Source organism: Manis javanica, chromosome 1 (assembly GCF_040802235.1).
Source record: "Manis javanica isolate MJ-LG chromosome 1, MJ_LKY, whole genome shotgun sequence".
Lineage (NCBI taxonomy): Eukaryota > Metazoa > Chordata > Mammalia > Pholidota > Manidae > Manis > Manis javanica.
The window spans coordinates 227,144,595-227,171,113 of NC_133156.1; the positions used below are offsets into that span (position 1 = coordinate 227,144,595).

General features: G+C 37.4%; 1 protein-coding gene across 4 annotated transcripts in view; it reads left to right on the plus strand.

Moving 5' to 3' along the window:
* The first annotated feature begins 6,347 nt into the window (after positions 1 to 6,347).
* LDAH (lipid droplet associated hydrolase) overlaps positions 6,348 to 26,519 on the plus strand; it is a 99,366-nt gene continuing 79,194 nt past the window's right edge. For 2 of the 4 annotated variants that reach the window (XR_012122577.1, XM_073216019.1), the window contains exons 1-3: positions 6,348 to 6,436; positions 21,037 to 21,122; positions 24,096 to 24,251. Coding sequence is in view for 3 of the 4 variants with exons in the window: in XM_073216019.1 (XP_073072120.1) it covers positions 24,098 to 24,251 (154 nt within the window). In the remaining variant the exon portion in view is untranslated. The remainder of the gene's footprint in view (positions 6,437 to 21,036; positions 21,123 to 24,095; positions 24,252 to 26,519) is intronic. The other 2 variants (XM_017666942.3, XM_073216014.1) reach the window with 2 other exon arrangements.

A 26,519-nucleotide genomic window follows, 5' to 3' on the forward strand; every position in this document is an offset into this window, starting at 1 on the left:
GGACAGTTGGATAGATGGATGATAAGGAAAGACATTTTGATTTATGCACAACTCTGCTCTTATTTTACTGGGGAATATAAAGTCTCCATTAAAAAGTAAGAAGGAATAATTTGTAAAAGTCCTGTAGCAGTATAATTAGCTCACAAAAACCTTGTGGAACAGAGCAGTTTGTTTCTAAGGAATCCAGTAAAATAGGAACATACTGTACTCTAAGGAGATATTCACGTGTAGCTAGTTCCAATCTCTACTTTGTTTTTAATTTATAGGCATGGTTGAACCACATCTCCCATGTTTTTTTATCCTCACTGTACCCTGCCCTGCCACCACAAGAAGTTTCTTTATGGTGTGGTTTCACTGACAGGGACTAATGGGTCATATCAATGGATTAAAACAAAATATTTGGAATTGCAGTGATACTATGTATGGTGAATGGCCTTGAAAGTCTTGAAATAAAAATTTTATTTTCGTCTCTAACATACATATGTGTGTGGATATATATAATGTATACATATATTATAATTGTTGATGGTTTGAACATGTAAGTGTTGTTTGTCAGATTTTTAAAAATTCATTCATTTTGTAAGCCAAGTATCTCAATAAAGGTAGTGCTATTAGTGAGCATTCCTTTAGCAAGAATCTCCAAGTCTCATAGCTCAAGTGTGATGATTTTTAGAACCATCTATCTCTTTGGGTCTCTGCATAATTAAATGCCAGCTGGAACAGGATAGCTATCACATGGGAGTAAATATGGCTTTGTTAATTTTCAGCAGTAGAGTTTTAATTCATGTTCAAAATGATTCATTATGCAAATCTGTTTTCTTGACCTAAAGCATTTGAAAAGAGATACTAACACGCATCTCAGGGTACACCAGAGCCATTTAATGGAGGCACAATGAAGCAATTTTACTTTTATATGCTTTTAGGATTCTCTGTATTTGGACTTTTACAAATTCACTATTAGAACCAGTGTAAAAACACAATGCAAAATTCACTGATATTTATAACTAGTGGTTCTATCACTAGAATATTTATTGAAGATCTATTTTAGTTGTCTTCTATACTTAGAAAGAAATCGTTATTTTTTTCTCTTACTTCTTCGCTCTTTATTTTTCTTCCTCCTGTTCTTCTTTACATATCTTCACTCTACATATCCTAGTTCAAAGAGCAAGAGTTTCAACTTTCCGGGTACTGGAATAAGAAGGAAGAGGGGAAAATGTTTTATTAGTAAGTGCAGGTCCTTCTAACATTCTTACAACATCTGCCAGAAATATTCTTCCCTATCATAGAGCTAATGTTACCCATTTCTCTGTCTCACTCGGATTCTTATTGTGGGCCTGCCTCCCTTCTGCACAGTGTCCCCAACTATTTCTTACACCCACTAAGGGCTCCCCTGCAGCTGTGGCAGTTTCTAGGAGCTGTCGTCACTGTGTCTACTGTTGATCTGGGCCATATTGGAAAAAACACCAGCCTTCCTCTCTTCCTCTCGGAGCTGCTGCCTGTGCAAGGCCCGCAGGCTCTGACACAACCTCCACTGCAACGTCCTCCCAGTGAGGCCGCCGTGTGCACAGTCCCCTCAAATCACTTCAGCTCCACAGGACACAGCAGACGTGGAAGCCTGTCTGCTCAACAGGAAGCGGATCCCCCTGGTAGCTTACTCTGGCACGGTGCTTCCTGAAGAGCACTGCCTTGGAATCCCCAAATCTCTCATAGATTGTGTAAGAAAATTACATCTTTCTGCTTCCTGCTATAACCCTTCTCTCTCTAGGACTCAGACATGAGTCCATACAGGTTGGGCAAAGAGGGGACCATGTGTCTTAGCCCATCATCCTGAACTCTGTCCTCAAGCTTCTCTTCCCATTCTAGGCCTATGTAAAAAGCACTTAGCACAAAACGTGGCACATAGTAAATACTGAATAAATATTAACCATTACTGTTATCTGGCGAAAGTCTTTCTTGGTCTCTTGGTCTTTACATTCGTTAGAGTTGCATAATCAGCTTACTCTACATAAGCCTTAACTTAGATTTTGAAGCTTTCTTTCCGTAAATTATTCCTTGCTATCCCATCATGAAGTTAAATAATCAGAAAACCCTACATTGCCTCTTTTGGTGGATAGTGCTTGATCAATAATATGCAGAGTCAGCACCCGAATGCTTTTTATAATGAGTCCCCAGATGCCCCTGGGATACGTCAGCCTCTGGCCAACAGCTAGGGAGGAACAGTGGTTGGCCAAGAATCATTTGATTGAGCTTAGCAGTGGGATTTCCAGCACCAATGGAGCTTTGAGATGTCTATAGCTTTGACCAACCAGCATGGCTGCAACCTCATGCAAGACTTTGAGCTACGTCATCCCAGCTGGGCTGTGTCTGGATCCCTGACCCTCAGAAACTGCAGATAATCAATCTTTGCTGTTTTAAGCTGCTGCATCTTGGGGTAATTTGCTAAAGGACAATAGATAACTAATGTACTTCTCACTCTATCTCTTATAACTGCTTTTAGTTCTCCTTCCACTATTATTACACATTAATACATTTGATTTGTTTATTGTGTTTCTGTGAGAGCAAGAGTTTTCCTTTCTGGGTTGACTTTGTGTCCTCAGTGCCTGGAAGTGTTTTAAATGTAATAGGTGATCAATAAACATTGAATGAGTAATAAGAGTCTAAACATTTTATGGTAAAGGTGAAAGCATTTCAATTTCATGTATTGCTCTTCTCACTATTCAATTATATAGCCATGTGTGCTTATAGTAGACACCTTTGTGGAATGTTTTCCTGCTCACTAGGATCTCCTTTATATATATATATATAAAAGCTCCCAACCCCACCCCATACAAGGTACAGTATGACCCCTAGTGCTTGTCATTGATGATTGGACAATTGCTGGAAACCAGGTCTAAGTTGAGCCAATCAGAAATTCTCCCCTGAGCATTTGGAATTAAAATCAAGAGAGTGAGACAAAAGAGTCCTTCTGTGTGGTTGTCCCCGAGCAGGCCACACTGCACTGCCGTAACACCACCAAAAGTAGCAATGGGGGTTTCTTTCTCTCCTGCCTGTTTTATCACTTGATGGGGGGTAAGCTTTACACAGCAGCTACCCAAGGACACAGGCTGTTGGGACAGACACCGTCTTGAATGCTGCTATCAAACTGGCAAAGGAAAAAATGAAGCACTGGAGGACCTCACACAAGGAATCAGTGGCTCAGCCTGGAAATGACACATTTCTTCTCACAACCCACTTGAAAGAATTGCTCCAACTCCCTCGGCCCCACCAACACATCCCCTGCCCCAGCTATAAGGGAAGTGCAACCCTGCCAAATGCCTGGAAGGTAGAAAGTAGAAACTATCTGAGGAGCTCTAATGACTCCTCGGTCCACAACATAAATTACATGGGCCATAAACAGCAATAGTCTGTCATGTACCCTGGGCACCAAAGAATGATAATGAGACAGATGCCCAGAGAGAAGTGAAGTCAGGAAGACAGAGAGAGAATTCTGCCTTGGTCCCCAACCATTTTTCAGATATTTCCACCTTGTACTCAGACCTGGATGCATCTCTGCCCTTGGAGTGGGGAATCAATAGTTCTGTGTGGGCTATGTTAACTTTGAGATGCCTACATGGCTTTCCCGTGGAGATGTAAGGGAGGCTGTTTTTTCTGTAAGTCTGGAACCCATGGGAGTGGTTTAGGTTGGAGGTGTGAATCTGAGAGGTGTCTATAAATGGTATTTAAAGCCATGGGACAGGATATGATCCCCTAGGGAGAGAGTTTAGATAGAGAAGAGGATCAGGACAGTGCTCTAGGATACCAGGCAGCGAGTGTTAAAGGAGACAGGTAGTGAGAAGGCATGCGAGAATTATCTTCCATTAGATCTCCCGACCATTTAGGACTTAGCTCAGATGCTTTCCTAACTACCCAACCTAATTTAGCCACTCTCTTTCACCTTGACATTTACTTTTCTTTTGTTACTTTCTTCTTTCTTACTTACTTTCTAACCCTATTTATTATCTGCTTGCCCTTCAAGAAAGCAAAGATCTTTCTGTCTTGTCCCTAGCACTGAAACAGTACCTAGCATGTGGTAGGCACTCAATATAGATGTTTCTGAAAGAATGAATAAATGGATGCTGTGGAACAAATCCATTTCACAAAAAATATTTTGTGCAACATCTGTTGTAAGTGCTAGAAGTGATGACAATTATACATATTTTAGGTACAAATAAATCAACACCATCACCCTCCCACCAAGCATATTCTCTGTGACTGTCATGTAGGCAGAGCTACTGAAAGTGTTGTAATGTGAGGGCCAGCCATCTGAATTGCAGTGGCAGCTGCAGCTCTGAAGTTGAAATTCCAGGTTCTACTCAAGAACCACTAAATCAGAATCTCTTTTAACAAACTCTCCAGGTGAATCTTATGCATACTAAAATTTGAGAAGCACCAGTAGAGGACAATACTAGAAAAGACAATTTGATTTAGAAATACCCCAGTCTTTCAAATAAATGGATACACACACAAGAATTTTAATATAGTCTCTAAGGATTGTACAAAGCGTCATTTGCAGGGCAATCTCTGTCTTAGTTTGACCTCTAAACTAGTATGGAAAAAAAAGATTATGCACATAAAAGCTCCATGTCCAAGTTTACTGGAACACATGACAAATGGATTCCACAGGCCTCCTAGAGCACTCCACCCCACTACTTGAATGGCACCATTTAAACATAGATCTGTGGAATGTTCACCATGTATCAGATCCTATTCTAGAACAAGGGGAGGTAGAAGAAGGAAGAGATACTTGTCTCTAGGATCTCACAGTCTGATGGTGGAAACAAATAAGCACCTTAATAGAAGAATGCAAACGGTGATATAGGAAAGAGCTCGCCACACCATAAGGGAAAGCCATTCGAAAGTGAATCTTGCAACAGGTGTTAAAGTTGATCAGAGGAGGATGGAGAGAGTGAGGAGAAGAGGGAGAAGAGCAACCCAGGCAGAGAAATTCGTGTGTGCAAAAGTATGAAAGCTTTCCTGAGGAGAGAGCATGGCCATTCTGGAAGAATGTCCTTTCAAGGAGAAAGGACATGGAAAACAATTAGAAGCTGTTGCAAGTAGTCCAGGTGTGGAAGAGTAAGTGCTTCAATAACAGCAGAGGTAGTGGGACTCATCCAAGCATGATCTAGTATATAGAGTAGTGGAGCCTGGCCCTGCCAAGTGACCTTTGAAAGCTAATTTCTTCGTGCCTTATTTTATCCTATGGGTAAAATTGAGATAATCCATCAGTCTGGAAAGATAGACTTTTAAAGATTGAACCCGTTTGATTAATTTTTCTGGCACAGACTTATTTAATGAAATTAGAGACATAAATCACTTGAGTAACGCACCCCAAGTGCATATGTGAGGATTAAAAGAAAGGCTACATTAGTAAACCATACTCGTAATTTGGCACACACAATATGCTGAACATTAGTAATGAGGGACAATACCTTGAACATATCATATAATGTCATTGTAATATAATCACTCATTTATTTCATGATTTATGTTTTTAGACTCCATGGTCACATGTTAATGCTAACTTCATTGGGTTGCTGTAAGGATTATAAATAAGTTAACTCAGGAAAAGCTCTTAGCACAGTAAATGACTTTTTTCTAACTCACTGTGTTAACTATTACACTAAGGAAGTAAAAACAGGGAGGTAACGAAGAAGAGGGGCCAGTCTACTGTCAACAACTTGCTGGGGGTTGGGGGGTGCCTATCACTGAGATGTTGAATACAAAAGAATCAAAGCTTCTTTTTTATCTGTGGTTGAGATCTACTTGTCTGTTTGTTCCCCTGGTTCTAAAACTATGTCATATTCACTACTGCATTTTTTAACAGATACATACTTAACACCTACTCTGTCAGCTGCTGAGGATGCAACAGCTCTCAAGGCGAACGTGACCTTTGTCTTCATGGAGTTTGGGCGTGGTTAAGTTCTAACTACCTCTGAAATAGACATTTTCAGCATTTACTGAAGTACAGAGAAGCAGTGGCTAGCCATATTAATGCTAATAAACGAGGTCAACCGAGAATCAGCTTTCCCATGTGAGTAAAGGAAGAGAAGACATGCAACGAGTAATGAAGGAACAGAAAAATGGGCAGAGGAAAAACGGGGAGAAATGGAGAAAGGGGTAAGGGAAGACGGAAGTGGATCAGGATGACTCAGAGAAGGTAGTTGACATTCCGATGAAAGGGAAGAGAAAGTTCCAGCACAGCTACACTCTCCTGACAGTCACACAAAGTCGTGCTAGGTCAACATTCTCCCGACCCGGGGCACGCCGGGTGTCTACAAGGGGGTGGCCGCTCGGGTGCGCGGCGCGGCCCTGTGACGTCATGGAGAGGCGGGACTTCCGGTCCCGGTGAAGCCAAAGCAGACGCACGGAAGATCCCCGCTGCCGCCTAGGCGGACAGGTGAGGTGCTCCCCGCCGCGCTTGGGATGACTTTGCTCCGGGGGATGAGCAGGCTGGCACGTGGAATCCAGAGCCCTTCCCTCTGGCTCCTCGCAGAGCCCGTGCTGCCCTGGACCAGACGGCCCGCAGCGGAGTAAAAAGCGGTGCTGCGACGGCTGGGGGCTTCGGAACCACTTTGGCTGCTGGCCCGGCGGTCACCCCACTGGGCGCGGAGGCGTACCATTTTACCTCTGATTGCGGCCCGCTGGTCGGGGGTTGTGAAGGACCCCTTTGGGGAGTTGGGAACAGGACGTTAGGATATAGTCTGGGAAGAAGTGACTAGGAGGAGCCAGTGTGGACTGGGGACTCCAAAGATCTGAGTTGTACCGTTAAGACTAGCTAGCTCTAGGCAAATCGCTGTCTTCCTTGGGTCTCAAGTTTTTACACTTGTCCATCAGCAGGGTTCTTTTTAATTTGGCCTTAATTTAAGACCTCTTTTGAGTTGGACTTGGGTTTCTCAGCAGGATCAGTCTCCTCCCCAAAGTCTTTCCCAAATTTGTTACATCAGGTACCTTTGAGAATTGACTCTTGAGCCAGTCTCTCTATTTGGCAATCCCTAACACATGTTTTTTGAGGTACGGCTGAAGTTGCTCAACTATTTATCAATGGTGCCAAGGTCACAACGGAGCTTGCCCCCTTGAATTTAGAGTGCAGCATTTGCCTTTGCTGAAAGTGGTATTTTATGGAAGTAGTTTCTGCCACAATTTTTCCCATCTATGAAATGGGTTACATTAATAGACAACTGGTAAGGTCATTTTATTAACTGAGATAATTCATATAGCACTTAAAACAGTGCTTTACACATAGTAAGCCCTCAGTACACATCAGTCAGCACGTTATAGAATGAACCACCCACACCAACTTCAGCTCTTGCTGTTCTTTGCCCCCATTGGCATCAGCAGGCATCAGGTGCTCACACTGCCTTTCATTCAGCCTTAAGGCTTTAAGTGTAAACTCTCACCCTGGGTTTTTTAATTTTTTCACACAAGACAGGATGCAGATTGGGACGTTTTATTCCTTGATTCACGAATTCTTTTCTTTCTTCACAAGCAGTTAGTGGGCACTTGCTTTGTGTCTGGTGTGCCAAACACTGTAAGAATTTATAATCTAACATCTGAACTCATAGTTCTTAGCCATTTTGGTTCTAAGAGCAAATACCTACGGTGGAAGAGATAGATGTAACAAAAAGATACCCAGAAAAGTTTGAAAAATCTCTAGAATCTTTATTCATGAAGGTTTTTAAAAAGACTTCTTTCTAAAATGGTAAGTAGGAAAGTGTTTTTTTAGGATTTCCCCCCATATTTCCTGTAGACCTTCTAAGGCCCTCTTCCCGACTTCTAGGATTCCAGGAGACAGTCAGGGCAACACGATTGGAGCTCCTTTAAAACTGGTATTTTGTTAACTTAGACCTTCAGACTAGGTGGCTTTTTTTTTCCGTAAAAGATTAATCTCCTTTCAGCATTTTCTCATTTTATAGTATTACTATATTTAGAGTTAAATGTTAATCTCAAAATCTATTTAAGTATACTTCAACTAAAGGAATATTAATATATTGCTTACAGTAAGTGTATTTAATATATAAGTAGGATAGTTTGTGCAAATTTGTAAAGGTCTTGACTTTAACTGATGTCCAGAAACTGAAATCTGGACATTAGAAAATTTGTGTATGTGTGATTACACCAAAATTTGATGTAATTGGTGGCTTAAAAGCAACGGAGTTATGAAAAAAAAGCATTTTTCAAGTAAAGAAAATTCTGCAAATTCATCATGAGTGTAAATGTGCTTTACTTTTGGTATTTCCTGAGGAGTAGTGATAGATTTTATATCTATCATATAAACTTCATCTTCTGACCCAGCCAAACAGATTTGAGAAGAATCCCACTGGAGATTAGTATGTAGTCATTAAAACAGCGAAATTAGGCAAAATGTTGAGATTTCACCAGTTTTACTGCTGGTCTCATGGCAATTTCATACAACAGGAGCAAGAGGCTGTTGAACAGAATCTTGGTGTAACATGCATCATACTCATTCCTACTCTGACTTTTCTTCTGCAATATGCTATTTATTCTTCATATTCTGTAGTGTGGCCTAAAATTTAAGAGTAACGTGATTGGAAAATACTGGAGTAGGACTGAAAAGGCTAAAAAGTCGATTTTGCCCTTCCTATGTAACATTGGCCAAATAATACAAAAATCTTTGACTTTCAATTTCTTATTCCATTAATTGTACTGCCTGCTTTGCAGGAGTTATTAAGGTCAGATGAGAAGGATGAGGATGTACCTAACAAATGAAAAGAACTACAAAAAAGATGGTGGTTCTGTTGTAATTGAGATCATCAAGTCAGGAGATGATTACTTCCTTCAAAATGTTATTCTGGAGGAAAAATGGGATGAGTAAATTAAAACAGTTATAGCAGATCGTAGAAAAGTGTCTGCTTATGCATCTGTATTATATGTTGACTTCCAGGTGTATGTTTTGAAGCTTATACAGGGCTATGTGGTAAGATTCCTAGGTTGTCTCTTTCTCCGCTTAAGCCAATTGCAGTCAAATAAATACATGTGTAATTAGGTTTTAAAACTGTATTTATTTTGAAATAATTATAGATTCACAGGAAGTTGCAAAAAAATGTTCAAGTAGGTCGCCGTTTACTATGCAACTAGCTATACCCATTGGTAACTTCTTGCACAACTATAGTACAACTTGAAAGGGAAGATTGACATTAATATGCCCCAAAGAGTTTGTTGAGATTTCACCAGTTTTACAAGCACTCATTTGTAGCTTTTTATTGCCACTACTATTATTAGATACAGAACTGCCCATCTCTACAGGGTTCCCTCATGCTGCTCCACAGCCATCTCCCCCAACCCCATTCTCTAACCCTTGGCAACCACCAGTCTGTCGTGCATTTCTGTAATTTTGTCTATTTCAAGAATGTGATATAAATATATACTATGTAATTCTTCGAGATTGACTGTCTTCAGTCAGCATAATTCCTTTGAGATCCATCCAAGCTATTGAGTAAGTCAGAGTTTGTTCCATTTTATTGCTGAGGAGTGGTCTATGATATGGCTATACCATAGTTTGTTTAACCATTCACTTGTTAAAGGACATTTGAGTTGCATCTAGTTGTGGGCTATTACAAATAGAACTGCTGTGAACCTTTGTGTGAAGGGTTTTTTTTGTGAATATGTTTTTATTTCTCTGGGATAAATACCAAGGAGTACAACTTCTGGATCATAATGGTGTATATTAGTTAATTCATATGGTCATATGGTTTTTTCTTCTTCAGAATATTGATATTGATTTAGAATATTGATTGATCTTTGAATGTTGAACATACCTGGAATTGAATCCACTTGATTGTGGTATATAACTCTTTTTTTACACTGCTGTATTTTATTTTCTAATACTTTGTTAAGGTATAGATATGAGATATTGATGTGCAGTTTTCTGTTTTTTGTACTGTCTTTGGTTTTGGTTTCAAGGCAATAGTATTCTGTAGGTTCTTTAGTGATTACCCCTGTTTCATTCCTGATATTAGTAATTTGTGTCTTCTCTCTTTTTATATTTTCCACTGAAGGTTTATTGATTTTATTTATCTTTCACAAAGAACTAGCTCATTGAACTTATTTTTCTCTGTTTTCAATTTTAATGGTTTTTTTCTCTGATATTTGTCCTTTCTTCCTCTGCTCGCTTTAGGTTTGTTTTGCTCTTATTTTTTCTAGGTTCTTGATTATTGGTTTGAGACCTTTTATCACCTCTGATATTAATATATAATGCTATAAATTTCCCTCAGCATTGCTTTCATTGGATTTCACAAATTTTGATGTATTGTCATTTTCACTGAGTTTCATGTATTCTTCAAATTTCATTTGAAACTTACTCTTTGGCTCATAGATTATTTAGAAATATATTCTTTAGTTTCCAAGTATTTTAGAGATTTACCTTTTGTCTTTCTATTAATTTCTAGTATTCCATAATGGTCAGAAGACGCAAGGTGTATGATTCTAATTCATGTTTGTTTTATGACCCAGGATATCTTCATAAATATTCCATGCTCACTTGAAAAGAATGTATATTCTGCTATTGTTGGAAATTGTTTACATGTCAATTACATCTTGTTGGTCAATGGTGTTCAGTTCTTCTATACAGTATCAATTCCCTGTCTAGTAGTTGTTTTCATTTCTGAGAGCTTCCAACTGTAATTGTGGATTTTTCTGTTTCTCCTTTCAGCCCTGTTGGTATTTGCTTCCTGTATTTTGAGGGTCTGTTGTTAAATGCATATACATCCTAAATGTATAGTAGATTGATGAATTAATCCTTTTATTATTATATGTCTCTCTTTGCTCTAAAGTCTACTTTATCTAACCATAGTAATATAGCCAATGCTGCTTTTTAAAAAATGTTAACATGATATATCTTTAATTTTCAACCTACCCATGTTGTTATGTTGTTGAATTTCTTGTAGACAACATGTAGTTAGGCCATATTTCTTCTTAAATCCATTCTATCAATCTCTGCCTTTTGACTGGTAGACCATTTATATTTAAAGTAATTATCTATAGTTAGGGCTTAATTCAGCCATTTTATTATTTGTTGTCTGTTTCCCATTACCATTTTTCTGTTGCTCTTTCTTGCCTTCTAGATTACTGGAATATTTGTTAAAATTCCATTTTATTTATTTATAGTGTTTTTGAGTATATGAATAGACAATTAACAGAAAAGAAAGTCCAAAAGGTCAGCAAACATGAAACCATAGTGTTTTCTACTACTACATTCTAGTAGTCAGAGAAGTGCAAATTAGAGGAGATATTTTATACTCAGAAGACTATAATAATTGAAAATAATGGTATAGCTTATTGATTACAGGATTGTAGGGAGAAAAATACCTTCCTAAATTGCTAAAAGAAATGTGATTCTTACAGTCTATTTGGAAAGCAATCTGGCAACATCTGTTACAATTCAACCCAGTAATCCATAATACTTGGGTATCTGGACATTTGAAACAAAGAAACTGGTATGTGTGGATATATGTAAGAGCAGGGGAATGTAAGACTACTTACTGCAACATTGTTCCAAAGCACTAGGAATTGAGTGCCTGTCAGCAGTGAGATGATCATATGAATTATGCTATACCCACATTTAGAGCCATTACAAATAATAAATTAGCATTATATGGCAGGGTTTTCATGTGTTAATGAATATGAAAGCAAATGCATAGAAATGTGTATAGTATGCTCCTATGTACTAAACACTGACAACTCATTTATTAAAATGTATATAAATATGCTTATGTATATTTGTATGTGGTTATAGAAAAACATGGAAGACTTTATACTGAGTTACTACTATGGGTTTAAGAATGATACATGGAGGTAAGGAGAGGTGAAGATTGAAGCTTGCAAAAAATTAAAAAATAATAATTTTTTAAAATCCCAGTATGTATTATATCTTATTTATTCATAAAATGAAATTATATATGCACAAATATAAGTAAAAAATTTAAAACAAAGATGAGTTCTGGAGTCATTCAGACATCTGGGTTCAGATTCTGTCACTGCCACATTCCACCTTACCTGATGTGTGACCTTAGGCAAATTCCTTAACGTCTTTCAGTCAGTTTTCTCTTCACATGTTTCTTGGGGTAGGAGAAGGAAATAAAAGTCCTTATCTCATAGGACGGTTGTCGGGATTAAATGATATATTTATAAAGCATTTAGCGCAGTGCCTGTCTTTTAGGAAGTACTCTTAAAATGTGAGTTCTTACTATAGCCTCAGTGCTCTTGTTCTTAACATTTGTATATTTTAAAAAATTCACTGTCAGCCCCTGACTTTATTGAAACATTCCCTTTGGCTTACTAAACCTTACATATTTTATTTCAGGCCCACTTTGAATTATTGCTTGTCATTCTTTTGCTGACTTTTTTTCTTGGCAGTGGATATTCCCCCCAGAATACAGCAGGAGCTGTTAAAGAAGCCGTTGAGTTAGGTGACGGGGAGAATAATGGCACTCTGTGTGGTAACAGAGAGGTCAGGATGTAGGGTTGATTTTTGAAACAAGATGATTTGATTTTTTAAATTTACATTTTTTTCAAGTATAATTGACAGTATCCTATTAGTTTCAGATATACATTATAGTAATTTGATAGTTCTATACTATACAAAATGATCCCCATGAGAACTCGTTACTTTCTGTCACCATACAAAGTTATTACAATATTAGTGACTATGCTGCACATTACATCCCTGTGACTTACTTATTTTATAAATGGAAAGTTTGTACCTCTTAATCCCCTTCACCTAGTCTGCCTGCCTTTCCCTAATCCCTCCCCTCTTTGGTAACCAACAGTTTGTTTCCTGTATCTGTGAATCTGTTTCTGTTTTGTTTATTTTGTTTTTTAGATTCCACATATAAGTGAAATCATACAGTATTTGTCTTTTTCTGTTTGACTTACTTCACTCAGCATAATACCCTCTAAGTCTGTCTAACCATGTTGTTACAAATAGCAAGCTTTCATTCTTTTAATAGAGTAATACTCCATTGAATATATATGCCGTATCTTCTTTATCTATTGATCTGTCAGTGGATACTTAGGTTGCTTATGTATCTTGGCTATTGTAAATAATGCTCAATAAACATAGGGATGTATATATCTCTTCAAATTGGTGTTTTCATTTTCTCCAGAAGTGGAATTGCTGGATTGTATAGTAGTTTTATTTTTAATTTTTTTGAGGATTCAACACACAGTTCTCTGTAATGGCTACCTCAGTTTACATTCCATCAACAGTATATGAGGGCTCCCTTTTCTCCACATCCTTGCCAACTCTTATTTTTTTGTCTTTTTCATAATAGCCAATTTGATAGGTGTAAGGTGATCTGTCATTTTGGTTTTGATTTGCATTTTCCTGATGTTTAGTGATGTTGAGCATCTTTTTGTATGCCTGTTGGCCACTTGTATGTCTTCTTTGGGAAATGTCTATTCAAGTCCTCTGCCCATTTTTTAATTGGGTTGTTGGTTTGTATATGTTTTTTATATAGTTTGGATATTCACCCCTTACTGAATGTATGATTTGCAAATATCTTCTCCCATTCAGTAGGTTTCCTTTGCATTTTGATGGTTTCCTTCACCATGTAAAAGATTTTTAGTTTGATGTAACCCCATTTGCTTATTTTAGCCTTTGTTGCCCTTGACTGAGGAAACTGGTCCAAAAAAAATATTGCTAAGACCAGTGTCAAAGAGTTTACTGCCTGTGTTTTCTTTGCAGAGTTTTATGGTTACACTTTCAAGTCTTTAATCCATTTTGAATTTATTTTTGTATATGATATAAGATAGTGGTCCAGTTTCATTCTTTTGTATGTAGCTGTCCAGTTTTCCTAACACCATTTGTTGAAGAAACTCTTTTCACCATTGTGTATTGTCATCCCCTTTGTCATGGATTAATTGGTCATAAATTTGTGTGTTTATTTCTATTTTATTCCATTGATCTGCATGTTTGTTTTTGTGCCAGTACCGTACTGTTTTGATTACTGTGCTTTGTAGTATAGTTTGAAATCAGGGTGCATGATACCTTCAGCTTTGTTCTTAAGATTGCTCTATCTATTCAGGGTCTTTTATGGTTCCATCCAAATTTTAGGATTCTTTTTTCTAGTTCTGTGAAAAATGCCTTGGTATTTTAATGGGGTTTGCATTGGATCTGTAGATTGCTTTGGGTGCAATGGATATTTTAACAACATTCTTCCTATCTGTGAGCATAGAATATCTTCTAATTGTTTGTGTTGTCATTAGTTTCCTTCATCAGTGTCTTATACTTTTCAGAGTACCAGTCTTTCACCTCTTTGGTCAAATTTATTCCTTGGTATTTTATTCTTTTTGATGCAATTGTAAATGGGATCTTAATTTCTCTTTCTGATAGCTTGTGATTAGTGTATAGAAATGTAACCACAGATTTCTGTATGTTAATTTTGTGTCCCATAACTTTACTGAATTCATTTGTTCTAATAGTTTTTTGGTGGACTCTTTGGGGTTTTCTGTGTATAGTATCATGTGACCTGCAAATGTTAAGAGCAAGAGCACTGAGGCAATACAGGTACACACAACCGGCTCCCTAGGACAGAAGAAAGACAGGCAGTTTGAAAGACTTCCCAGCAGCAAGCGGGACGCCAAAGGGGTAAAGATTACACAGAGCTCACTGTGCAGAAGAAAGGGCACGTAGACAAAATCATCCTGATACACTCACCCAGCAGGTTGGGAACTCTCAGACTCTCAGGAGCTTCAGACACTCTATCCCCCTGGCTGGCAAAGCAGCCTTGAAGACCCCCACTGTAATACACAACCTGTTGCTCCTTCCTACGTTTATTGCAGCACTATTTACAATAGCCAAGATAAGGAAGCAACCTAAGTGTCCATCAATAGATGAATGGATAAAGAAGATGTAGTGCATACACACAATGCAATAGTATTGAGCCATAAAAAGAAAACAAATCCTACCACTTGCAACAACATGGATGGGTCTAGAGGGTATTATGCTCAGTGAAATAAACCAGGCGGAGAAACATAAGTACCAAATGACTTTTATTTATTTATAGAGTATAACAACAAAGGAAAACTGAAGGAACAAAACAGCAGTATACTCACAGACTCCAAGAAGGGATTAGTTGATAGTAAAGGGAAGGGGCTGGAGAGGGTGGGTGAAAGGGAGGGAAAAGGAGATTAAGGGGCACTATAATTAGCAATCACAATATAGGTAGGTCACAGGGAAGATAGTACAGCACAGCAGACAAATAATGACTATAATATTTTACTACCCTGATGGACAGTGATTGCAATGGGGTCAGTGGGTGGAGGACTTGATAATATGGGTGAATGTTGAAACCACAATGTTCATATGAAACCTTCATAAGATTGTATATCAGTGATATTTTAATTAAAAAGATTGTGAAAGAATAAACACAATTACACTAGAGTTTGGAAGCTACTAAATAATGGAAGCAAGAAATGAGGGCAAAGTAAGAATGAAGTAGTGAATAACAGACTAAAGTCTTGGTAATGATTCTGTGTGGGAAGCCACGGAAGGGAAGGTGACAATGACAACTTAAGTTCTGATGCTAAAGATGAGGGGGAATGGAAGCACTACTTATATAAGGGGGAGCTATCAGGGCAGGGGAAGTTAGCTGGAGAAAAGGAAGTTGCATTCAATCACAAACATAGTAGGTGTCTAGAATAAGGGACAAGAACTGAAGACAGTGGTAGCCACAGAGCTAAAGCTCCAGAAAATCTAAAGTAGGGATATGGTTTTCCCAGTTCCTTCTTTTTAAAGAGCTCCTTTGCCTTGTGTCTATGGTATCTCCCAGTCCTCATTAAGGACCTTTTCCTCCCCAAGTCTCCATATCTAAAAGTTCTACCCAAGCCCTCTTCTCTATGTGCTCCCCTTTTGAGTTACATCCACTTTGAGACTTAGCAAACTAAAAGAATCCTTATATCTATTTCTCTAATCCCCAACCTACTTCTCAAGTACCTATCCCATTTTTCCAATTACTGAGCATTTTTAACTGGGCACCTCATTGATACATCAAACTTTACATGTCAAAAATCAAAATCATCTTAAATCTGCAAGATTTTCCTCTAAGACAAGGAACAAAAATATGCCCACTCTTGCTATTTTTATTCAACATAGTATTGGAAGCCTTAGCCATAGGAATTAGGCAAGAAAAGGAAATAAAGAGCATCCAAATTGGAAAGGAAGACGTAAAACTTACTATTTGCACTTGAATTTTTGTTTGGACCAAATTCTTCTGTCTCTTCATTTTTTTTTTTTAGTGTCTCTTATGGGATAATAGATTTGTGTAGGAGGCACCATCTCGTGCCCAGAAACTCTACTCTCTGGAGTTGCCGAGCACCTGTACCAATGGCAGGGGGTTGCAAGTGAGCAGAACCAGTGCCACCATCTCGTGCCCAGAAACTCTACTCTCTGGAGTTGCCGAGCACCTGTACCAATGGCAGGGGGTTGCAAGTGAGCGGAACCAGTGCCTGCTGGGAGGAAAGACCTCTTTCCTGCCTTCCTGGCTGTAAGGTCAGCCTCCACTGACAGGTCCAGTGGGCTGACACACAGGCAGGACCTCTGCTATGCCCCTGTAGCTGTCATATGTGGGGCCACCCTCTAGCTGGCCTGGTGCAGTGGCAGGGGCAGCAGGTGTGCAGGACCAGTGCCTGCTGGGAGGAAGGAGCGGCAGGCTGTGTATTACAGTGGAGGTCCTCAAGGCTGCTTTGTCAGCTAGGGAGATGGAGTGTCTGAAGCTCCTGAGAGTGAGAGTTCCCAACCTGCTGGGTGAGTGTATCACGATGATTTTGTCCACCTGCCCTTTCTTCTGCACAGTGAGCTCTGTGTATTCTTTGCCCCTTTGGCGTCCCTCTTGCTGCTGGGAAGTTTTTCAAACTGCCTAATTTCCTTTTGTCCTACAGGGCCGGTTGTGTGTACCTGTTCTCCACAAGCAGTTGGAATCTCAGTCTCTCGAGTATTCCACCCGTCTTTGCTTTCCAACCCCACTAATCTCCAGAGCACCATGTAATGTGGGTTCGTGCTCCGGAGCAGATCTCCAGAGCTGGGTGTTCAGCAGTCCTGGGCTTTTTTTCCCTTCCTGCTCTGTCTCTCTTCCTCCTACCTGTGGGCTGGGGTTGGGGAGGGGCTTGGGTCCCGCTGGATCACAGCTTAGTTACTTTACCCATTCTGTGAGGTCTTCTCTTTTCCCCAGATGTGGGCAGTCTGTTCTGCAGTCTTCAGATTGCTTTTTCAGGATTAGTTGTATTTGCTGTATTTTTGTGTTTTATGCGATTTCAGGAGGAGGTTTCTGCCTCACTTCCCACACCACCATCTGTTTCTGACCCCTGTCTTTCACATCTTAAAAGAGCTACTTTAATCAAATCCTTCTCCCCTTTAAAAACAATCAGACTCCCTATGTCTTCCAACATTTCCCCAAACTGTTCTGAGAACAGGGTGAGATATTAAGGGGAGAAGTTAATAGGATCACCATTGAGGAAATTTGTCATCAGTTTTTAAAGGTTATATGTATACTTTGTCCCTCTCTTAAAGGTTCAGAATTCATCATTGTAATTTGAAAAGTTTGCAGAACTAAAATTCCTATTTTGGCAGATTGTGTTTTCCAAAGTTGGCTACAACAATAATCCCATACCATGTACTCTTTGTACAGTATGACTTTGACATACTCAGCGGGCATGTGTAGGTGTTCCTGGCCAGCATCCTGTCCAACAGCAGCATCAGTCATCAGACATGGCTCCTGCCCCTAGTAAATTAATCATACCCAGCTATGGAGTCTTTTCAGCCAATGCCCGAGACATGACAGGTTAAAGATAGACTTATTTTTTCTGTACCCTTTCTCAATTCCTGACCCACAGAATTCCATGAGTATAATAAAATGGTTGACTTAAGCCACTAAGTTTTGGGGTAGTATGTTATACAGCAAGACTAACTGGAATACCCATATACTATATATAATTTTGTGTGTGAATAATAGAACTTCTCTTTTTCCTAGTCAGTCCACAGACATTTATTTATTTTATGTGTCTTATTGCATTGGCTGGGTCCTCAAGTAAATGTGTAATAGAAGTGTTGATAGCAGACTTCTTTGTCTTGATCCCATCCCCAGAGGGTCTTTCAGCATTTCACCTTAGTAAAATGTTTGCTATAGGTTTTTTTATACTTATATTTCATAAAAGAAAATCCTTGTATTTACCCTTTTTAAAGAGTGTTTTTATGACTTGGATATTATCAAATGTATTTTCTGTATTGATTGAAGTGACTGTATGATTTTTCTCCTTTATTAGTGTTAATATGGTAACTTGATTAAATTTTGAATGTTAAAACAACCTTGCAGTTCTGATCTATACCCAATTTGATTGTCATGTATAACCCTTTAATGTATCACTGGATTTGGTTTGCTAATATTTTAAATAGTTTTTGCATCTCTGTTAATGAGAAAGGTACTTTTCCTTTCTTATAATGTCTTTGTCAGTTATTGATATCAAGACTTGCTGACCTTATAAAATGAGGTGGGAAGTGGTTATTCTTTTTCTATTCTCTGAACAACTCTGTAAGATTGGTATTGTTTCTTCTTTTAAGTATTGACTCTCATCTGGAGCAAAATTACAGATTCAATGTCTTTAATAGATATAGGACTATTCAGATTTTTCTAGCCTTTTTGTGTTTGTCTTGGAATTTGCACATGTCAAATTTATTGTCATGAAATTCTTCATAATATGCTTTTATTATCTCTTTAATGTCCATAGAATTGGAGTAATCCTCTCTTTTTAATTCTGGTATTAGTTATTGGTACCCTTTTTCTTGATGAATCTTCTCAGGAGTTTAAATCTTTTCAAAGTACAAACTTGGCTTTGTAATCACTCAAAAGTAAACTTCTTGGCTATCCCATTAATTTATATTCTTTATTATTTTCTTTCTTTCAATTTTCCTTATTTGGATTCATTTAGTTTTTCTAACTCCTTAAGATAGGTGGTTTGGCCCTTGATATCCAGGGTTTTTTCCTAATTTTTAGGGAATATTTTGGAAAGCATTTTAGGACATTAAATTTTCCTACAGTTATGCCTTTATCTGCATCCCATACATTTTTATATGTCATATTTTCATTATTTATTACACTATTATTCAGTTGTAAATTACATTGTGATTTCTTCTCTCATTCATTTGTCATTTAAAAGTATATTGCTGAATTTCCAAAGGTTGGGATATTTTCTTATTATTTTTTATTTAGGGCATAATTATACTGTGATTAGAGAACATACTGTATATTATTTCAGTTCTTTGATGTTTGTTGAGACTTTGTTATGTGGTCCACTATCTGGTCAGTTTTGTACACTTGAAAAGGATGTGCATTTTATCAACATTGACTGTCAATTTTTTTATATAAATATTATGTTATTCAAAAATTCTATACTTTCCTTGATTTTTTTTTTTCTCTTTGCTTATTCTGTCAGATACTAAGAGGTATGTCAGAATCTTCTACTATCATTGTGGTTTTATCTATTTCTCCTTTTACTTCTGTCAATTTTTAATTTATATCTTGGGATGCTAAAATATTTAGTACATGCTCATTTAGAATTACTGTGGTCTTTTGGTGGATTAACTTATGAAATGTCTCTGTTTATCTCACATCTTACTTTAAAGTGTACTTTTTACATTTGCTTACAGTATGGCTACATCATCTTTCCTTTGATATTATTTGTGTGGTATATGAATTTTCATCCTTTTATTTTTATTCCCATGTATCCTTATTCTTAATGTCTATCATTTGTAAGTAGCATGTAGGTGTTTTATTTTCATCCAATCTGATCTTTGCCTTTATCTAATTAGCATAGTCTATTTACACTGAACTTACTACTGATATATTTAAGTTTAAATGTATTATTTTACCATTTTTTAAATTTATTTGTTATAGCTGATCTATATTACTTCTCTGCTGCTCATTTTTATATCAATGTATTTGTCTTTTTTTTAATTAATTTGTTATTTCATATTCTTGTATGGTTCTTTCACTAGTTACAGATTCTTTGAACATATATTTTTTTTAAATATTTTCTCTGGCTTTTCAAACTGTTCTCGATGGAAGGTTGTTTCAAAACAAGCTAGTCTTTCCTTCCTAACACAGGTTCAAACTTAATTTTAATGTGTACTTTAAACTAAAACCCTCTAATTTAAAACAACCCCCAAACACATCTCTGTTATATGCCAAACACTCAATATACAGAGATCACCAGCATGTTAATGTTTGCTACTTGACTAATTAAAAAGAAATAGGACTTGAAATCTTCTGCTGCCATTTTTAAATATATTTATATTTCTTTATATTGTCTTTTGATAACAATTACAAATTTTGTATCTCTTCCCTGGGCCTTTAAAAATTTAATCTTCACTTGTTCGGTCACTAAATATTTTACAAGTTGGTTTAGTACTGGCGCCCAGGAATAGCAGTGATTAATTGACAGTCAAGGCTCATACACATGCGAAGTATATGATCTGTGTATGATTGTAGGGTGATAACACAGCTCACAACTCGTATTTGATAATATTATGTACAAGGTTTTTGCCATTTGAAATTATTTCAGGAGCTGCTTATCCACCTTACCTGTATGATAAATAATACAAATTATAGTTAGGTGTTGTAGCAATATTGTTAAATATTGCTTTAACTTTGAAAGAAAACTATCACTCTACCTTGCTGTCAAGTGTAATATAGTTTAATTGAAGACTCTGGACATTGCAGCACAAGTTTTTTAAAAACTTTTATCATTTGCAGTTCTTATGTAGATGGATAAAGCAGAATTCTTACTGAGTGGACTGAGTTATATGCAGACATTTTTGGTGTGCTAAAGCTGAGTGAGACTCATTTGTAACTCCACTTTCAATTATTTTTGTTCATTACTACTGCCTCATTGCTCTCATTGGCTGACTGTATAATAAATAAGTATAACTTTGAACCTCTGAAATGTTTACTGATCAAATGCTGCTTCTCTCTTTCATATATTGTCTAGGTTTGTCTAAGTTTTATTGGGGAAAAAACCTTTTCCTAATTAAAATCAGAAACCAATTACTATAAGCAGAGGAACACAAATTTTAGGTAAGTAGGCTTTGCCTAAGTTCTACAAATTGTACCCACACTTGGTTTTTATCCAGCCTAAGTCTTGCTGCTTATCAAAACTGATTTCATTAAAGATTGCCCGTAGGCTGTGCCTGAAGGCTTCACCTTCATATTAAAGGCTTCACCTTCAGCCTTTAATAGTAAATATTTAGGACACACTCTCGGTTGTTAATTTGATGCTTGCAGAACTGAATTAGATTGGATTCTTCGGTAAGGAAGAATTTGAATTCATATTTCTTAAGTTTTTCTTTGTCTTTTATTTGGCTGCATCAAAGTCAGAGAACATAAGAGTGAAGTAAAATTTTTAAAATGCTGTATAAATACATAGGTTAACTCCATGTTTCTCAGTTGTGTCTTAGAGTTGTGCTTACTTTTTTGTTTCCCAGTTTTTGAAGACTGAGTTTTGGAGCTACTTGAATTCTCATTAATTTGTGGCTAATCAAACTCCCAAGATATCATTTACTTGAAATTAAGTATTTATGAGTTAAATATAGTTAGTAACTTTGAATTCTCTTCTGGTGCAAGTATTCAGTTTCGCCATTGTCTTCTCTGTCAGTACTCTAATTTAATGCTGTGTGTAATAGCTAAAACTAATATTGTTTCCAACACTTTATAAATGTCCTAAGACCTTCACAAATATTCTGTGTTTTGTGATAATTCTAGAGATTGGGTTATAGTGACATTTTCTTAGTGAACTAAAAATCAATCCATAAGAAAAGGTGAGATGATACTTTTATTTAGTTACTTAGTTAATATGTTTTGAATGGAGAAGAGTCCTCACTTTTTAAGTGAGAATTTTTTATTTTCTAAGCAGTTTTATTTAAGAAAATCAATTTTGGACTTTTGGTTACACATGGAGGTTGGAATATATGTTTATTTTTCTCCCTGACTAAAGCCACTAAGATGACAGTAAAAGTTATAATGGCATAAATTAAGAAAAGGGAAGAGGCAACGTAATACTGGATTAGAGAAGTGAGATTTTAGAAATGTTAGAAAGTGGGTAGATAAATTATAACCAATTTAGCAGAGCTGACCAGTCTTGATGGAACATGATAGTTGGTCATAAGGTTGAACTATAATTTATTTAATCATCCCCTTAATGTTGAATTACATATGTGTATATATATATATATATATATAACTTTTAGTGAGTATATAATGATTTGTCATATTATTTAAATATTATTTAAAGATTCTTCCATTAATGGCCATTTAGATTCTTCAGGTCTTCAGTGTTATAAATAGCATTCTAAACATTCATTCCAAAAAAATTTTTTTAATTTCCTTCCTAGAATTGATTTCCCAAAATTACTGAATCAAAGTTTATGCCTTATGGATATTGTCCCATTTGCCAGATTGCTTTCTAAAGTCAATTGTCATTAGCACCACCAATATGTGGAATCTCCCATGTCACTACATCCTAGCCACCATTGCATTTACTTTAAGGTGTCCAGTCCTCTGCCATCTAGGATTCTTGCTACAACAGAAATAAGGCATGTAACAGCTGGCCAAGTGCTGGAGAGAGCTGCCCTCCCTGGCACCTAGCCCAAGAGCAGGTTTATTCAACCTTGGCACTACTGGCCTTTAGGGCTAGAGAATTCTTGGTTGCAGGGGGCTTCCCTGTGTACTGCAGGGTGTTCAGCAGCACCCCGGCCACCACTCACTAGATGACAGCATTGCCTCCTCCCACCCCCAGTTGAGGCAGTAGAAACTATCTCCAGATACTGCCTTATGTTGTCCCCTGTTAAAATTGCCTAAGTTCTACAAATTGTCCCCTGTTGAAAGCCAATGTGCTAGAGAAACCACACAACCTGAGCAGATGGGGGGGAAAAGGCAAGTGCTCCAGAAACCCACAGAGAATACATTGAAACCAGGAAAGAAAACACCTTTTTCCTGTGTGTCTGTCTAGTACCCTCTTCTGACAAAGCTTAGCATCATGTCAGCTGGCAGAAGAAAAATATTTAAAGGCCCAGATGCATTTTTTCAGGAAGGTAGTGAAGTATGAATTTGGAGTTGAAGCAGTAAATTGATAACTGGCACAGAGGGAAAGCATTTCAGAAGTGGTTAGAGAATAAAACATTAGCAAAGCTTTGGAGCAGAAAAGCATGAGTACACTGACGAAAAACAAGGACAGACAGACCAGAGTGCAAGGTCAGTGTGCAGTGGGACAAAGAGAAAGGCCCTAAGGGGACTTAGAATCTGGACTCTGGAGGGCTCTGCATGAGTGGAGGATAGGTGAAGAGGAGGCTAGAAAGGCCACTGAAAGTTTGAGACATAGTCCTGTTGATAGATGCAGGGAAGGTGGGGGCAGAGGTGGAGGAGTGAGATGAATAATTCGGGACTACCTTTTCATACATAATTAGATTATTCAGGAATTGTTCATAATCCTATCTCTTATCCTGTTTTTTCCACCTACTCAGTATATAATATAATAACGTAGAACATTAATAATGCATAAGATGCATTACAGAATTTGGTGGAGAGAGAATGAATAGAGAAGAACACTGAGAGACCGTAGAGTACAAGGGCAAGCCACAACCTGGTTGTTTTTCCACCAGGTAAATGGGCCTCCTGGGCAGAGGAGGCATCTCACTGATAAAGCACAGAGCTCTTAAGAGAATTCCAGCAGAGGGAACACCGAAGCTATCTGTCATTGTCGATAAAGACTGGAGAGGGAGGAGAGTTGTGGGAAAGGCTCTCTGATTCTGATTCACACCCCCTGTAGTCTTTTATTTCACAATACACATATCTCCACTACTGCCTTCTCTTCCAGTTAAAAAAAATTTTTTTTTTCGTAATCCTATAACCCAGAATAGCTGAATGTCATGTAATCTCCTCTTGGCATTTACTTCTACGTATATTTAAATTTGCCTTTTTATTCTTGAATATTGTCTTTGGCTCAAGGTTTTAAATTTTAGTGCGTCTTCATACTGTTTTTCTCCCTTTATTTAGAAATGGACTCTGAAATCAAAGAAGAAATTCCTGTGCATGAGGAATTCATTTTATGTTGTGGAGTTGAAACCCAGGTTCTAAAATGTGGGCCCTGGACTGACCTCCTTAATGACCAAAGTGGCAATAGACCTAAGCTGCTTATTTTTATTATTACTGGTAAGTTTAAAAATCCTTTTGAGGAGACTTTTTATGGATACTTACAACTATTTCTGATTTTAAAGGAAATTGGTAAATACAAAAACCTTATGGGAGAAAATAAAATCATTAAAACCATGGATAAATAACAACCACTCTTAATACTTTGATGGCTGGGCTTTTTTTTTTCTTCTGTGCATTTATATCATATATGTTATGTTGTTTATCATATATGCATATATTTTAAGCACAGTTGGGAGTATATCTACCATACAGAGAGTTTTATAATCTGCCTTTTAAATTTCTTAACAATACTTTAAATAGTTAGAACTTCATCAAATAATTTGGGTAGTTTTCTAAATAATTTTTTCTGTCTCATTTCAAGATGATTTTAAGTTTATTATAGAATATTTATTCTGGGATTTGGCAACTGGATCATTTGTGACTTTTGCTAAGTCACTGTCCACAGAATGTTAGGGATAGATGCCTGATTGAAGATATTTGAAGCACTTTAATTATAAATGAGTTTGAACATAACCTCAAAGATTAAAAATGAAACTTTATTATGTATTATATATATGGCTGAGCCAATGGGATATTATGATTGCATTTCTTTTCTTGTACATTTTTATATTATCCATGGATTGATTGTCTCTTTTATTTGCTTAATTTTCTATGTTTAATCACATATTTATCCTAAAATCATTCCCTAGAAGTGGAAAAAAATCCTCTCTATACATTTGAGTAATCATTTTTTTTTGGGTTTTTTTTTCTTGGTGATATCCCCCGCAGAACTGTTTTTCTGCTCCAGTCTGGACTGATTGCTCTCTAGCCTGCTGTCCCAGGTCATCCTGGGGATCCCTCTCACTTTTCTCCTAGGTTAGATTCCCTGTTTACTGAATCCTGTATTTTCCTCTTTCTTGGTTTATCAGTTGAGCACATCCTCTAGTAGCTTTTAAAGATCTAACGTGTCTGAAAATGTCATAGACTTTTAGGTTGGACATAATTTTTTCCTTAAAATTTGGAGGCTGTTTTCCTTGTTTCCCAGGGTTCAGAAGTGCTTTTTAGAAATTTTGATAACATTCTTATTTTTTTTTGTATGCAAAGTTCCCCCCAAAGAAAAACATTTTAGATTGTTTCTTTATTCTAAGATTCTGAAGTTTTACAGTGAAGCACCTTGGTATGGGTGTTTTTTCATACATTGTATTTGGGTTGTAGTGGACCCATTTAGACCAGATGCTCATACACTTCAATTCTAAGAGTGCTTTCTCTTCATTTTTTATAGTCTCCTGTTTCATGGGTGCATTATAGTGTTCTCTGGCTTCTTGCATTGTTAGAGTTTTTATTGTTTCCCTTCTTCTGTTTGTTTGCATTAATGTTTGTTTTCCCCCAAATGTTTGGTAATGCTTGACTACCCCTTTCAGTTTTAAGAGGGTGACACAAAAAACTAATTGGGAGTTTTGTGTTCAGGGATGGGGCTTGTCCACAGGTAGGCCTAGAGTCACCAGCCATCCTGCTCTGGAGTTCACCAGGACATGTGAGTTTGGTACTAAAACCACAACAGTCCTGGGCAAAACAGGGTGGCTGGTCATCCTGGTAGTCTTCCCCTCAGACTGGTTGGGTAGGAACCCAGCCGTTCATAGTGTCCTGTTTTAGGAGTGGAAGCCTGTCTGCTAATATTCAGAGCTGAACAAGGGAAAAGAGGTGGGGAGTTTCAGTGTTTAGTAACAGTCTAACCTGCTCTAGGTGTAGTGCTTCTGTGCTCAGCTGGGCTAAGATTCCTGATCCAAAATCTCTCTTTATTTTAACTTTTCTGGAAGTAAACTTCCAGTCTTCTGCCATAGTGTAACAGTCTTTTTGGAAAGCAGCCTGTATCAATTAAAATTAAAAATACATGTGTCTGTTAGTAGTGAGAAAGAGTTTGAAATTATAGGCATGACAAAGTGCTATTTGATGGAGGCCATGGCAAAGTATAGGGTTGAGAAAATAAGTAGAAACATTATCTTGGAATGAAGAAGAGATTTGTTCCTGAGACTAGAATGAAGGAGGTGAAATTGGTTACTGAATGGAGAAGAGTAAAGATATGTCAAAGGGAGTAAAGTAGTTTCTGCCTACAACCTCTGTTTTCTCTGTTAATTGAGAGTTACGGTGATCTGCTGAGAGTGAGGATGGCGGGGAGGTGGATGGGGGCTTTGAGGAAAGTGGCCAGTGTTGAGAATAGTAAATATGCAGGATGAAAGGAAGTATCAACCAAAAGTAAGTAGGTAGATTTTTAGCAGTCCTGTGATC